The sequence below is a fragment of the Pan troglodytes genome, chromosome 20, assembly GCF_028858775.2.
Source record: "Pan troglodytes isolate AG18354 chromosome 20, NHGRI_mPanTro3-v2.0_pri, whole genome shotgun sequence".
In the NCBI taxonomy this organism is placed as follows: domain Eukaryota; kingdom Metazoa; phylum Chordata; class Mammalia; order Primates; family Hominidae; genus Pan; species Pan troglodytes.
The window spans coordinates 60571111-60587829 of record NC_072418.2 but is presented as its reverse complement, the minus strand read 5'-3'; the positions used below and the strand labels follow the sequence as shown (position 1 = coordinate 60587829).

Below are 16719 nucleotides of genomic sequence, written 5' to 3'. Positions count from 1 at the left end.
GCCAAATGTCTACAGACAGCTGTGTGATCAGTTAGTGAGATGTGCTCCTCATTATCTAGCCCTGGTTCTGTGGGAAGGAGGCAACAAGTAGCTATTTTCTTCCCCAAAACATTAGTGCTATTTGTACTTTCCGTTATCACAGAATGTACCAAATATATAATATGGACAACTAAAATGTGACTGCGAGTTCTTTATCAGTAAATCCTAATAAATCCCAATGTATTTGCACTAGAAAACTTTATGTTACAAAATCCCAGAGGATTCATAATGAAAATAGACTTTGATTCCAAAATAAATGTTGGCAAATTTCATCTCAATTGTTAACTTCCATTCTTTCTCATGTTTTGTCAAGGCATTTTCAGTTCATGAAGATGAATAGAGCAAGAACTGCCTGTATTTCAAATATGTTGCCTGCTTTGTTTTTTGGACAACTGATGTATTTAACAGAATAACTTAACTGTTAACTGTTAACAGTATTACAGATTGTCTTTTCACTTGTTTTCAACGAAATTTTTGATTTTAAGGGTATAAGCGTGTATCAAAATATCAAAATGTACATTCAAAAATATGTGCAGTTTGCATTGTCAATTATACCTTTTATATTTTTTAAAAAACAAATATTCAAAATTTGTCACTTCCTAATCATTTTACTATGTTTTATTGTCTACATTCTAGAGGCTATTTGCAGGTAGTAAACTTGCAAATAAATTTACTTAGAAGTAAATTTAAATATGGATCACTATTATGGAAATGGTATGTTTCTGATGGCTCTTCCCAACCCCAAATTCAGTGACATGATGACAGTTTGAAATTGGCCACAATGGGAAGTTTTACACCAGGGAAACTGGCATCACTATAAACCATAGCTTGATTCACTGTACTACTAAGTGTCTAGACTTAAGAATGTGATAGAGAACATGTGAATAATACAGATTAAATTTAAAAGTGTGTGGTGTATGTGGTAATTACACTGTGCATAGCATGAAATTAATTGTGGAACAAAAACTAGTTATTTGTTAATGAAAAGCAAAATAGACACAATTCCTAACAAACAGATAACGTATATGAACAGACGTTTTATCAAAGAAGATATACATTTGGCAGGCTGGGTGCAGTGGCTCACGCCTGTAATCCCAGCACTTTGGGAGGCCGAGGCGGGCGGATCACGAGGTCAGGAGATCGAGACCATCCTGGCTAACATGGTGAAACCCCATCTCTACTAAAAAATACAAAAAAAAAAAAAAAAAAAAAAATTAGCCGGGCATGGTGGCAGGCACCTGTAGTCCCAGCTACTCAGGAGGCTGAGGCAGGAGAATGGTGTGAACCTGGGAGGCGGAGCTTGCAGTGAGCCGAGATCACGCCACTGCACTCCAGCCTGGGCGACAGAGCAAGACTCCGTCTCAAAAGAAAAAAAAAAAGTGTAAAAAAGAAGATATACATTTGGCAAATAAACACATGAAAAAATGTTCAACATCATGAATCCTTAGGGAAATGCAATTAAAACTACTGCACACTTATTAAAAGGGTACATTCTAAAAGATAGACCATGCCAAGTATTGGCAAGGATGTGGAACAGCTGGAATTCTCACACATTCCCAGTAGGTAAGCAAGAGCAAACAGCCATTTTAGATCAATTTGGCCATTTATCTTTTCTTTTTTTTTTTTCTGAGATAGAGTCTCACTTTGTTGCCAGGCTGGAGTGCAGTGGTGTGACCTTGGCTCACTGCAACCTCCGCCTTCTGGGTTCAAGTGATTCTCCTGCCTCAGCCTCCCAAGCAGCTGGGACTACAGGCGCGCACCACCACGCCCAGCTAAGTTTTGTATTTTTAGTACAGATGGGGTTTCACCATGTTGGCCAAGATGGTTTCGATCTGTTGACCTCGTGATCTGCCTGCCTCGGCCTCCCAAAGTGCTGGGAGTATAGGCGTGAGCCACCGCACCCAGCCCATTTTTGGCCATTTCTTAATAAGTCAAACATTCACTTATCCTGTGTCTCAGGCATTGCACAAGAGAAGTGAAAAAAATGCACATATGAAGAATTGTACATTTCTAGCAGCTTTATTTGTAATAGCCAAAACTAGATAAAACCTAAATGCTTATAAACAAATGGATAACAAATAGTATATCCATAAAAAATATACCACTCAGCAATAAAAAGAATGACCACCACATATAAGCTCCATTGAAGAATCTCAAAATAATTATGCATCATGAATGAAACTGGAAAAAAAGACATTTTATTAATAAAATCATATATTATAGAAAATACAAACAAACCTATTATAAATGAAGGTATAAATCAATGGTTGCCTTGAGGGCCAGAGAGGGGAGGGAGAGCTTAGAAAAAGGCCTGAGGTAAATCCGAGGTGACTAATATGTTCATTGTAATAATTATAATGATGGTATGTGTTTTTGACTAGGTTTGGTAACCCTACATTAACTCTCTTTCCTGATGACCTTGGAGGGACACCTTGCCTCAGTGGGCAGCAAATATTGGTAATCAATGAAACTGATTTGAATTCATTTAAACACAGGATGATGGTAGGCTACAAAGTCACATTCCTGGAAGGACATCCCCCGCCCCTTCTTTCTATGCTTGTTTTCCTGGCCTATGCAGCAATGTCCTTGAGGTGCACATCCCAGAAAGGCTATTGGAATACACGAAACCTTTAGGTTGTTTATTATTTTTTGACAGTCACCTCAGCTACAAAAAATACACATGCCTGGAAATTCTAAGAATGTCTGTACACACTGATCCTGCACAATTACTAGAACATATTACAAGGAGCACATTCCATCTAGTTTGCTGCAGTCTCCTTCACTCCCTAGTAACCCAGTGTTTCCACACCAATTATGGCTCCCCCATCATTTTACAGTGACAGTAGCCTACTAAATTGTATTGGGGCACTTGGCTCCTTGGCAGCACCGGGGGTAGACTGCCTCAACAGTGCTGGGCAGTATGTAATAACCCTTGTGAATAACAACAAAATTCATCTTGTTCCCAGAAGCAATGGAATTTGTCACAATTTCCCACTTCCTCAGGGTGTCCTTTGAGCCCACAAAAAATCCTGGCATCCAGTCCACGAATTAAGACCATAATATCCTGCAGTATTTCCTAGAAGGCCTTGGGCAATAATTCAAATTCAGATTAGGCCAAAGCTGGAAAGACAGTTGTATTTTTCCATTATACTGTTGTCACTGAGGCATATGACACCTCCCTCTCCCTCCAAAGGTGTTTACTCTGTAAAGCTGGCAGGGCCTGATTCTGTTTTTGAACCACCTCAAAGAGTGAATCAAATGCCAAGATAAAGGTAGCTTAAATAATAATGCTTTTATTATTGTAAAAAACAAAGCAACGTGAGACAAGCAGTTCCCAAGTTGGTGACTTAGAGGCTGGAAAAAAATCCATGGAGGCGTCACATGAAACCAGTATGTCTTGAAAAAGACAGTCCTTCTTGGCAAGCTGCCAACAACACTCATATTGGGTTCTCCGGCACAAAGCTGGGTCAAGTCCATGCCCTAACTTGTCAGAGAGGAAGACTCAGACTATTCATGATTTCTTCTAGCAAATGGGGAGAAGCAGAGGTCTGCTTCCTTGAGCAAGTTCAGGAGGTAAATGATACACACTGTGTGGACCTCACAGGTGGTAGACGTGATACGGCTTCTGCCTCAGAAACTGTCAGTGACATAAATGGCAAGAGCCATAAATGGCAGGTGAGAAAGTGTAACACTTTCTAAATGGCACGTTAGAAAGTGTAACACATACCTGGAACTTAAGGGGAATCCGCCCACTGTATATCCTTAGATGTTGGGGCTTCCAAATCAGGTTCTTGTCTCTCTCACAGGTGTACTCCTTCAGTATAATTACACTAAAAGGAAATTGCATATTCTCAGTATAGCTAAGGCTTTTCTCCAATGTGAACTCTCTGGTGTTGAATGAGGACAGATTTGCAGCCAAAGGATTTCCCACATTGACTGCACTGATAAGGCCTTTTTCCCGTGTGAACTCTGCGGTGTTGAATGAGGCTAGAACTTTGGCTGAAGGATTTCCCACATTCACTGCACTCATAAGGCCTTTCTCCAGTGTGAACTCTCAGGTGTTTAATGAGGTTAGATTTACAGCTAAAGGATTTGCTACATTCACTGCACTCAACAGGCCTTTCTCCAGTATGAACTCTCTGGTGGTTCTTAAGGTTGGAGCTATGGCTAAAGGATTTCCCACATTCCCCACACACATAAGGCCTTTCCCCTGTGTGGACTTTCCGATGTGAACTGAAGCTGGAGCTTTGCTTAAATGACTTCCCACATTTACTGCACTCATAGGGTCTTTCTCCAGTGTGAAGTCTCCGGTGGTGAATGAGGCTGGAGCTTCGGCTAAAGGATTTTCCACATTCATTGCACTCATGAGGTCTTTCTCCAGTGTGAACTCTCTGGTGGTAAATCAGGCTGAAGTTTTGGCTAAAAGATTTCCCACATTCGCTGCATTCATAAGGCCTTTCTCCAGTGTGAACTCTGCGATGCTGCATGAGGTTGGACCTTTGGCTAAAAGATTTCCCACATTCCCCACATTCATAAGGCCTTTCTCCAGTGTGAACTTTCCTATGGCTATTGAGGCTGTATATCTGACTAAAGGATTTCCCACATTCAGGGCACTCATAAGGCCTTTCTCCAGTATGAACTCTCTGATGTATAATGAAACTGGAGTAGTAGGTAAAGAATTTTCCACATTCATTGCATTCATAAGGCCTTTCTTCACTGTGGACTTTCTGGTGCTGAATGAGGTTACATCTTCGCGTACATGCTTTCCCACATTTACTGCACTCAAAAAGTCCTTCTCTAGTGAGGATTCTCTGGTCCTGAACAAGTGTGTCTATGTGGCTAAAGGCTTTACTGCATTTTCCCCAGTTGTGATGACTTTTTCCACTGTAAAAGGCCACCGCACACTTGTTACTGTTATTTGGCTTCTCCCCTGTTTGAGTGGCGTCTTGATGGAGAAACCTCATGTTGGCCAGGAAGTCTTTCCTGATCTCCCTGCAGGTAAAAGGTTTCTCCGACACATGGACTATGCAGCTCTGTGTAAATGAGGCTGTGTCCACATAACTTCTGAAAGGTGCCTCTGTAATGTGCTGCCTCTGGTGCTGTTGAAGATTTGCACTGATGTAGAATTGTTTTCCACATGTGTGTAGTTTCTGCCTGCAGTTTGTTCCTTGGTGTTCAGCCAAGTGCAAAATATCTCTCAAGACCAGGCAACGTATTTCACAGGAGTTGGCATTCTGGGAAGATGAACCTTCTTTGGAAGTCCTGAACTGTGGCACTCTTTCTCCGGAAATTCTCTGTTCAGAAGGTGTTTCCTCATGTTCCACTCCACACCAACAACCTAAAAGTAAAGAGATCATGGTGAAGTACATGTTACCTTTATTAGGAGGAGGCAATGCAATTGCAAATGCACATCAGTTACAGCAAAGAACCAGTATATGGGCCTGTTTTTAGGAAAAGTGAGTTGGGGGGGTCACGTTGAGGAAGCAGCTGTTGTGCATTACTTGTCCCTAAGGTTACGGAATAGGGTAGGCCCTCCCAGGTACAGTGCACAAGGCTAAGGTATGGCCCAGGACTAAGAGGCATGTTCTACAATTAATTCTTCTGATAATAGCTTTTAGTGGGATCATATCTGCTGGTGACAAGTGATGCTGTGAAGTGTATGCCCAGGCCCAGGAAAATCTCACTGGAACAGTAACTGGTGTTCAGGGACTATTAAGGGAGATATGCACACTTCAGGACAAAATAATATTAAAGAACACTACAGAGGGAACAGTGAAAAGAACAGGTAGGATAAGGAGTCCAGAGAGGTGAGGATTAGCGTTAGCTAGAAGTCAAAATAAAAATGACAAGTAGTAGAAATAACAAGTTTGTAAACTTTTAAGAGTGAAGAGGGGAAGGTCGAAGTGAAGTGTCTCTGGCAATGGCATCAAGACAAGTCAAACAGGACAGGTTCCTGGTGCAATTTAAACACAGACCTGATGACATGCCTTTTCCCAAGTGCCATTCATGTAGGCCAGGCCCTCTCTGATCCCATCTTGCTGAGGCTGGAGTCATGAACATCCTGTGAAGAACAGAGGGCACTTCCCCTAGCCCTAGTTGAGCAACTACATGAGACCAGGATAACGTAAGTCCTAAGGGAAAGACAGGACATGTGAGCAACTAACACTGGCCCAGAACAACATGGCACAAAAAAGAACAAGGAAAGTTAAAGAAGTTAAGTTTGTATAAATTCAAGTTAGAGTGTTGTAACTTTAGGATGTTAAATGTAATCCCCATGGTAACTATTTTAAAAAAAGAGCTACGTGAAGTATACAAACAACTGGGCGTGGTGGCTCACACCTGTAATCTCAGCACTTTGGGAGGCTGAGGTGGGTGGATCAACTGAGGTCAGGAGTTTGGGACCAGTATAGCTGGGTGTGGTGGTGTGCGTTTGTAATCCCAGGAGGGATTACTCATGAGGCTGAGGCAGGATAATCACTTGATTATGGGAGGCAGAGGTTGCAGTGAGCCGAGATCGCCCCACTGCACTCCAGCCTGGGCAACAGAGCGAGACACCGTTAAAAAAAAAAAAAAAAAAAAAGTACACAAAGGAAATGACAAGGAATTAAGAAGTTTCACTAAAAAAAAAAAAAAAAAAAAAAAGTGAGCCAAACACAAAAGAAGCAGTAATGCAGGAAATTAGGATCAAAAAAGCTATAAGGCTATAAGACATGGGGAAAACAAAGAGCAAAATGATAGAAGTCTGCCCTTCCTTATCAGTGATTACCTTAAACATAAATGCCTTAAACGCTCCCAACTTTTAGCTTAAACTCTGCCAAAAGACAAAGATTGGCAGAATGGGTTAAAATAAAAACAACCCATGATCCAACTTTATGATGTCTACAAGAGATTTGCTTTAGATCCAAAGATATAAATGAGGTGAAAGTGACAGCCTACAAAAAGATATTCCATGCAAATAGCAAGCAAAAAAGAGTAAGAATGGCTACATTAATATCATACAATAGAGATTTTAAATCAAAAAGGGTAACAAGAGATATAAAAGGATATTATATACTAATAAAAGGTTCAGTAGAGCAAGAAGATATAACACTTATAAACACTTATGCACCTAATAATAGACCATCAAAACACATGAGGCAAAAATGGACAGAACTGAAGGGAGAAATGGATAGTTCTACAATAACAGTTAGAGACATCAATACCTGACTCTCAGCAGTGGATAGAACAATCAGAGAGAAGAGAGCAAACAGAGGACCTAAACAACCAACTAGCTCTAACAAATATATAAAGAGCATTCTACCCAACAACAACAGAATATACATTCCCCTCATGTGTACCGAAAACATTCTCCAGGACAGACCATAAATTAAGCCTCATTTGATTTAGACACACATCATACAAAGTATCTTCTCCAACCACAGTGGGATGAGGTTGGGAACTCTTAATAGAAGGAAACTAAAAAATTTACAAATCTGTAGAAATTAATACAATATTGAAAAACCAATGGGGCCATGAAGAAATCAGAAGGGAAATAAATTGGAGATGCAGTAAAAGCAGTACTAAAGGGGAAATTTATAGCTATAAACATTAAAAAGAAGAAAGATCTCAACTCAACAATCTATTTTTACAACTTAAGGGATTATAAAAAGAGGAACAAACTAAAACCAAAGCTGGCAGGAAAAAAATAATAAAGACTAAAGTCTAGATAAATAAAATAGAGAAGAGAAAAACAATATAAAAAAAATCAACAAAACCAAAAGGTGTTTCTTTGAAAAGGTTATCAAAATTGACAAACCTGGCCGGGTGCAGTGGCTCATGCCTGTAATTCCAGCACTTTGGGAAGCTGAGGTGGGTGGATCACCTGAGGTCAGGAGTTCAAGACCAGCCTGGCCAACATGGTGAAACCCCATCTCTATTAAAAATACAAAAATTAGCCAGGTGTGGTGGCATGTGCCTGTAACCCCAGCTAATCGGGAGGCCAAGGCAGGAGAATTGCTTGAATCCAGGAAGTGGAGGTTGCAGTGAGCCAAGATCACACCACTGCACTCTAGCCTGGGTGTCAGAGCAATACTCTGTCTCAAGAAAAAAAAAAAAAAAAAAAGACAAACCTTAAAGAAAAGCCCTTGACTTGATGGCTTCACAGATGAATTCTACCAACCATTTAACTAAGAACTAATACTTACCCTTTTCAAATTCTCTCAAAAAACTGTAGCATACACACATCTAAAATCATTCTGTATGGCCAGCATTACCCTGATTCCAAATGACACAAAGATTGTGTAAGAAAATAAAACTACAGACCAATATCCTTGATGATTATTAATGCAAAAACCATCAACCAAACACTAGCAAACTGAATTCAACAGCATATTAAAAGGATTATGCACTACGACCAGATAGAATTTATTCCTGGAATGCAAGGATGGTTCAACAAACAAAAACTGATCAAAGTGGTGGCTTACACCTGTAATCCCAGCTACTTGGTAGGCTGAGGCAGGAGGATCGCTTGAGGCCAGGAGCTTAAGACCAGCCTGTGTAACATAGCAAGACCCCATCTCTAAAAAAATTAAAACGATCATCTCAGCTGATGCACTGAAAGCATTAGACAATATGCAACACTTTTTCGTGGGGAAAACACTCACAAAACCAGGAATACATGGAAATTACCTAAACATAATAAAATCCATATGCAAAAAAAAAAACCTACAGCTAAAATTATACTCAACAATGAAAGACTGAAAGATTTTCCTCTAAGATTAAGGACAAGATAAGGATGCCTACTTTTAGCACTTCTGTTCAACGTAGCAATTAGGCAAGAAAAAGAAAGAAAAGGGACCAAAATGGGAAAGGAGGAGTAAAATTATCCCTGCTCACAGATGATATACATGGAATACCATAAAGATTCCACTGAAAAACTGTTACAACTAATAAGGAAATTCAGCAAATAGGAGAATATAAATACAACATGCAAAAATCAGTTACGTTTCTATACACTAATGGTGAACAATTTGAAAAGTAAACAATTCCACTGATATCAAAAAGAATAAAACATTAAAGATTAACTTAACCAAACAAGTAAAAGCCTTGTACACTAGAAACTACAAAATTTTGCTAAAATGAATTAAATAAAACATTAATAAAATAGATCACATGTCTGCTCATGGACTAGAGGGCTCAATATTGTTAAGATGTCTATACTAGCCAAAGTAATCTATAGAAAGTGCGATACCTATCAAAATCCAAATGACGTTATTTTGCAGAAATAAAAAAATCCATCCTAAAATTCATTTGAAATATCGAGAGACACAGAATAGCTAAAACAATCTTGAAAAGGATGAAAGTTGGAAGACTCACAGTTCGTAATTTCAAAACTTACTGCAAGGCTATAGAAATTAAAACAGTGTGGTACTCCCATAAAGAAAGACATATAGATCAATGGACTAGAAGAGACCCCAGAAATAAACCCTCAAATATCCGGCCAAATGATTTTTGACCAGGAGAAAGAAGACAAATTTTTAACACATGATGCTAGGAAAACTGGATATCTACATGTGAAAGAATGAAGTTGGTCCCTTACCTGACACCACATATAAAAATTAATTCAAAACAGATCAAAGATCTGAATGTAAGTACTAAAACTATAGAAGTCTTAAAGCAAAGAAAAAGCTTCATGACATTGGACTTGTTAATGATTCCTTGGATATGATATAAAAAGCATAGACAATAAAAGTAAAAAAGTAAAACTGAATTCATCAAAATGAGAAACTTGTACATCAAAGAATCCTATCAACACACTAAAAACGTAACCCACAGAATAAGAGAAAACATTTGCAAATCACATATCTGATAAGGGAATATCTAGAACACACAGATAACCCTTAAAGCTCAATAAAAAATTATATTTAATACTTCTAATTATAATTAATAAAACCTAATTTAAAAATAGGCAAAGGACTTGAATAAGCAATATCATTTGAAGATATACAAATAGCCAATCAGCACATGAATAGATGCTCAATATCAGTAATCTGCAAATCACAACCACAGTGAGATATCACCTCACACCAATTTGGATGACTTATCAAAAAAATCAGAAAATAACAAGTGATGGTGAGGGTGTGAAGAAACTGGAACCTTTGTCAGCTGCTTGTGGGAATGTAAAACGGTGCAGCTGCTATGAAAAACAATTTTAGTGGTTCCTTAAAAATTAAAAATAATTACCTTATGATCCAGAAATTCTACTTTTGGGCCAATACCCAAAAGAATTGAAAGCAAGGACACAAATACGTATCTGTACACCCATGTTCACAGTAATATTATTCACAACAGCCAGAAGGTGAAAACAACCTGTGTCCACTGATGAAGGAATGGATAAACAAACTGTAATACATACAAAGGAATATTATTCAGCCTTAAAAAGAAGCAATTCTGATATACACTACAACATGGATGAACCTTGAAGATATTATGCTAAGTGAAGTAAGCCAGATAGAAAAGAACAAATATTGTGTGATCCCACTCATATGAGGTACTTACAGTAGACAAATTCATACAGACCAGAAGTAAAATGGTGGTTGCCAGGGGATGGGAAGAGTTATTATTTAATGAGTACAAAGTTTCAGTTTTATAAGATGAAAAAGTACTATAGAAGGATGGTGGTGATGGTTGCACAACAATGCGAATGTACTAAATGCGCTGAACTATATACTTGAAAATGATTAAAATGGTAAATTTTGTTATATATATTTTACAATTAAAAACAAAGAAAAACACCTTGAAGGAGGTTTCTATAAGAACAGTCTGTGTAGTGTCTCTGTGGCGCAATTCGTTAGAGTGTTCTGCTGTTAATGGAAAGGTTGGTGATTGAAGAACAGTCTGTGTAAATAGTGGCAATGTCAGTGACTACATTTCATGTCACAGTCTAGCACAAATAAATGTTAGGTACATGAAGGGAGGGAAAACTGGGTGCCATAGATCTAGAAAGTCACCAGACAGGGAGAAGGCAAGTCAAGTGGGATCTATTAGGCTTACTGTAAGACTACTGATCCCAAATCCTTACCCAAGATGCTTTTGGGCTGGGACGATAAGGGAAGTAGGCTTGCACTCAGTCCACAACATCTACCCAGGGAACTGGGGAAGGAGGCAGTGCCTATGGTCCAGATATGAGGACAGAGCTGCTCCTGAGGAAAAGGAGAAACAGAGAGCCTAGTCCAGGGCACAAGGGTGAGTATGAGGGCCTTACCCAGGGAGGACGTAAGTGCAAAGTTCTCCAGCATCACATCGAAGTACAGGTGTTTCTGAGCCTCATCAAGGAGATCCCATTCCTCCCAGGAGAAGTACACGGCCACATCTTCAAAGGTCACACTTCCCTAGCATAATAGGGATTGATGAAACCATGAACAGTCTCAATTTGGAAGACTCAAAATCCATGTCCCCATACATTCTCCTCCCAAGATCCCCAAGTCAGAAGAGACAGCAGACCTTGGTGTCATTGATCCCTGTTGTCTTCACATTCCCATTAGTCACTGTGTTCATTCTGTTTTCCACTCTGTATCCTGTCAACACTTGGGTTAGATAAATCTCCCTCCTCTGATCCCAAACTCCAATTTCCTCACAATAGATGCCAAACTTCACAGAAATAAAAGGAAACCTGCAGTTCCCTGAACCAGCTCAGCCTCACCTCCAAGGAGTTCCAAAAGCTGGTACCTACCTGTTCCTATCATAAATTTTCACCCATCTTTCCATTGGCTGCTCCAAATGGAAACACTGGCCTGGACTCAGGGCCCTTAGCTCAGGGATTCTCCAGGGTTCCCAAACCAAACGCTGAGAGAATGGTAGGTGAGTCCCATGGCACCACAAATCTAAAGAAAATATCTGTCTGGGGAGGGTGGAGGGACATTCCAGACCAGTGAGGGGCTGAGATACCTCCACTTACCTGTGTAAGTTTGAAAAGCACCTCTGTAGCTATGGGAACCTGTGGAAAGACGCAGGCCTCAGAGGAATGTGATCATGGCAGTGCTCCATGGGCACAGGCCTTCCCTGTACCCTTGCCCCGGCCCAGAGCCACGTAACTTTGGGTCGACTGTCTAACCTGTGCGCCTCGGTCCTTAGTGCTGCCTCTCACCAGTTGTGTGGCCTTGGAAAAATATTCAACCTCCCTCTGCCTCAACGTCCTCATCCATCTCTAAAGTCTTTTCTTCCACTGAACAGCCTGCAGAGGATTTTTCAAATTTAACTCAGATGGTGTCTCTCGTTTGCGCAAGCTCTCTATGGCTCCCACGGCCCTAAGAATAAAGGTAGATCTCTCTCAAACTTTGTTCCCTGCAGTAACAATGTGGAGCCCAGGTTCCTGAATGCCCCCTTCTCGGTTGCCCGTCCAAGCCCTGCACGCGCCGGTCCTGTCCCTTGTCCCCCTGCCCACCACATCGGATGTCAGAAATAGGGGCCCCACCCACGAGCCTCAGTGTCCCCGACCCTGTGCTACAGAGACGTGAGCTGGTGCCCCTCACTTGGGACTTAAGAATCTCGGCCGGGGGAGGCCCGGAGATCGCAGCGCTCACCGAAGCCGGGTCCCTCAGTGCGGTCGCCATCCGAGTCTGTGGGCGGAGCTGGACCGGGAGCTGCGGGCGACCCGGGGGGAACCCGAGCACCGCTATCCCCAGGCCAGCCTCGCGGGCGGCTCTGCCCCCGACCCTCAGACCTGACTCTCGCGCCTTCACGGTCCGTCACTTCGATCCCGATGCAGCGTACCAAAGCGGCTGACAGACAGAACGGACCTCCGGGAGGGCAGCCAAAATGACCGCTGCGAAGACGCCAGAAGTCCCGCCCTGGGGGGGGGCGGGGGGTACACCCACACGGAAATGCCCCTGTCTTGGATTTTCATTGGATCAAAGTACTGCCGCTCGACGCAAGGCTTTCTGGGTAATGTAGTCTCCCCAAGGCTGCGACTGAGGGCGCCTTGTGTGCAGATAGCTGGGAGCGCTAGGAAGCTGCGTCTGCTGCCTTCCAGGGCGACTGAGGGGCTTCGGTGTTTGAGGTCTTAAGTAGGTTGACACTTGAACAACACAGGTTTGAGCTGTGCGGGTCCATTTACACGTAGGTGTTTTTTTTCCCCAATAAACGTTACTTCGAGTGTGCTCCTTTTCCTGCCTCTTCCAGCTCCCCGACCTCTTGCCCCAGAGACAGCAAGACCTCATTCTCTTGCCCAGCATGAAGAACACAAGGATGAAGACCTTTATGATGATCCACTTCCACTTAATGATTAGTAAATGTATTTTCCCTTCCGTATTCTTTTATTTTCCTTTTTTTAATTGGGTGAAATGTCAACGAGCCTCTTACAATTTTCCTGATACCCTTTCTCTGGTCTGTTTTAGTATAAGTATAGTTCTTATACTAAAATATATATAATGCATACATCATACAAAATGCATATATCATATATATTATGCATATATCATGCATATATCATACAAAATGTGTTAATCGACTGGGAGTTTATGTAATTCATAAGGCTTCCGGGCAACTTCATAAGGCTTCCGGGCAACAGTTGGCTATTAGTAGTTAAGGTCTAGGGGAGTCAAAAGTAATACAAGCATTTTCAATTCCGCAGGGGTCGGTATCCCTGACCCCTGCGTCGTTTAAGGGTCAGCTGTATATCAGTCTCTAGTGTAGAGGTTCACTTCAGTATTTAGACATCATTTCAGATTCCATGCAGCCCACCCCAGCAGATCTCCACTGGTAGTGGGAAGCGAAAAAACGTTATCTTATTGCTCTTCAAATGCATGCAGCCTGAAGTGTTAAAGTCACTTTTTGTAGGTTTTGTCAGGGACAAAAGACACCAGACAGGGCTACGATGGGAAGATGGTGGAGGGATAGTGGGCAGCCCTGAAGCCAACGGACACGGAGAGTTCCCTGCTTCTGGTGCCCCCAGAAAACGCTCTCCTGCCTGCAAAGTCAGTTTTGTTCATAAAACATGAAGCTTTAATACATGAATGTTCATTTTCCTTGTATAATCAAAACATTTAATTTTTTTTTGAGACAGGGTCTCACTCTGTTGTCCAGGCTGGAGTACAGTGGAACAATCATAGCTCATTGCAGCCTCCACTTCCTGGGCTCAAGTGATCCTCCCACCTCAGCCTCTTGAGTAGCTGGCACTACAAGCACACCACCACACCCGGCTAGTTAAAAAAAAAAAATTATTGTAGGAATGGAGTCTCCCTATAGGGCCCAGGCTAGTCTCAAACTCCTAGGGCCATGCAATCTTCTTGCCTCAGCCTCCCAAACTGCTGAGATTACAAGCATGAGTCACCATGCCCAGACAAAAGTTTTTAATGCATAAAATATCAAATTATTATCATTATTTTAAACAGGGCCTCACTCCGTCGCCCAGAAAGTTTATATTATTTTAAGGTACATATATGCACATTGTTAAATGTACACATATACATTTTATATATATTAGATCAAATTTTACATTTCACAATAAAAATGATCCTTTAGGACAAATTAATTCCAGTAAAATAAAATTAAATTAAAAGTTGTGAAATGATTTTATCAAATATATAATGTATTTGTTTACACATTTACTACAAAAATTTATAAGTGGAATGACTACTATTGTACATCTGGTTAGATCTCACAATGGGCTTGTCATTGTTTTTAGGAAAAAGGTTAGAGTTCTTGGCTGGGCCTATATTACAGAACCAACCATTACATATTGCTTCACCTCCTACCATGTATCTCCTCTATATCCTACACATGCTGAATTTCCTCAGATCCCTGAAAGCTGTGTGTGCATTCACATGCAGGGATCTTTCCAGGTTACCTTTTTCCTACCTGAGACTGCTGAATCCTATTGTGCTTTAAAAATTCATACTTTTAGGTAATCAACTGAGAAACTAGTGAAAAATGACATAACTGGCTGGGCACGGTGGCTCACACCTGTAATCCCAGCAGGTGTGATTGCTGCTCCCACCTTGGGAGGCCGAGGTGGGCGAATCACCTAAGGTCAGGAGTTCAAGACCAGCCTGGCCAACATGGTGAAACCCCATCTCCATTAAAAATTCCAAAATTAGTCGGGCGTGGTGGTGGCACCTGTAATCCCAGTTACTCGGGAGGCTGAGGCAGGAGAATCAGAATCACTTGAACCTGGGAAGTGAAGGTTGCAGTGAGTCGAGATCGTACCACTGCACTCCAGCCTGGGTGACAGAGCAAGACTCCAAAAAAAAAAAAAAAAAAAAGGACACAACTCTTTATGTCCAAATTCAATGTTTCCATCCATTGCACGTACTCAAAACTTCCCAGTACTCCTCATGAGGTAATGAAGCATAGGTTAAGTAAGTTTTGTATAATTGTGTAAATTTTTCAGGGCCGGGCTTGGTGGCTCATGCCTGTAATCCCAGCACTTTGGGAGGCTGAGGCAGGCAGATCACAAGGTCAAGAGATCAAGACCATCCTGGCCAACATGGTGAAACCCTGTCTCTACTAAAAAATACAAAAATTACCTGGGCGTGGTGGCGCATGCCTGTAGTCCCAGCTACTTGGGAAGCTGAGGCAGGAGAATCGCTTGAACCCAGGAGGTGGAGGTTGCAGTAAGCCGAGATCATGCCACGACACTCCAGCCTAGTGACAGTGTGAGACTCCGTCTCAAAAAAAAAAAAAGAAAAAAAAGAAACATCTTGATTAAAAAACGAAATGGGCAAAGATTTTAGGTTTAGATACCTCACCAGAGAAGATACACAGATGGCAAATAAGTGTATGAAAAGATAATCCCCATCATATGTCATCAGGGAAGTAAAAATTAAAACAGCACTGAGATACCACTACACATCTATTAGAATGAACAACCTCTGTAACACTGACAACTGCAAATGGTTGAGAAAATGTACAGCAACAGGAGCTCTCATTGCTGACGGGAATGCAAAGTTGTACAGCCACTTTGAAATGGAGTTTGGTGGTTTCTTACAAAACTAAACACACTTTTACCATACAATACGGTAACCATATTTTTCAGAATTTATCCATATGAGTGGAAAATTTATGTCCACACAAAAACCTGTACATGTATGTGTATAGCAGTTTTATCCAAAATTGGCATACTTTGGAAGCAACAAAAATGTCCCTCAGTAAGTGAATGGATTAGAAACTGTAGTATATCGCCAGGCGTGGTGGCTCACGTCTGTAATCCCAGCACTTTGGGAGGCCGAGGTGGGCGGATCATGAGGTCAGGAAATCGAGACCATCCTGGCTAACACGGTGAAACCCCCGTCTCTACTAAAAATACAAAAAAAAAAAAAAAAAAAAAAAAAATTAGCTGGGCATGGTGGCAGGCGCCTGTAGTCCCAGCTGTTCGGGAGGCTGAGGCAGGAGAGTGGCGTGAACCCGGGAGGCGGAGGTTGCAGTGAGCCGAGATCGCGCCCCTGCACTCCAGCCTGGGCGACAGAGCGAGACTCCGTCTCAAAAAAAAGAAAGAAAGAAAGAAAGAAAAGAAACTGTAGTATATCTAGACAATGGAACATTACTCAATGCTGAAGGTAAATGAATCTTCAAGACGTGAAAAAACATGGAGGTACCTTGTATGCATACCACTAAATGAAAGAGGCCAATCTGAAAAGGCAATATACTGTATGATTCCAATTAATGACATTTGAGAAAAGGTAAAAGTATGAAAGAGTAAAAAGA

The 16719-nt window shown here is 41.3% G+C and overlaps 1 protein-coding gene across 48 annotated transcripts; it reads right to left on the bottom strand.

The window, feature by feature from the left end:
- Positions 1-3312: 3312 nt before the first annotated feature.
- ZNF211 (zinc finger protein 211) lies at positions 3313-16309 on the bottom strand. Of its 48 annotated transcripts, none has more exons than XM_063800898.1 (7): positions 12600-12873; positions 12131-12250; positions 11975-12013; positions 11521-11594; positions 11099-11408; positions 6015-6170; positions 3313-5377 (listed from the first exon to the last, which is right to left on the bottom strand). In XM_063800898.1, the coding sequence occupies exons 4-7, from the start codon at positions 11572-11574 to the stop codon at positions 3900-3902; spliced, it is 1998 nt and encodes a 665-aa protein (XP_063656968.1). In that variant the 5' UTR covers positions 11575-11594; positions 11975-12013; positions 12131-12250; positions 12600-12873; the 3' UTR covers positions 3313-3899. The 48 variants fall into 48 exon arrangements, with proteins under 48 accessions (XP_063656968.1, XP_063656967.1, XP_063656979.1 ...); XM_063800897.1 differs by having other exon boundaries at positions 12131-12323; positions 12600-12868; XM_063800909.1 differs by having other exon boundaries at positions 11282-11408; positions 12131-12323; positions 12600-12868.
- Positions 16310-16719: the final 410 nt, after the last annotated feature.

Bases quoted from the DNA above. Each gene is read 5' to 3' on its own strand.
- ZNF211 (XM_054673017.2), bottom strand. From the start codon at position 15,824: ATGACATATGATGGGGATTATCTTTTCATACACTTATTTGCCATCTGT. The intron at 11,409-11,974 runs GTAAGTGGAGGT...CTATTATGCTAG, and splicing joins TGCTTTTCAAACTTACACAG to GGAAGTGTGACCTTTGAAGA. The intron at 6,171-11,098 runs GTAAGGATTTGG...TCTTTCCCTTAG, and splicing joins CCAGCCCAAAAGCATCTTGG to GACTTACGTTATCCTGGTCT.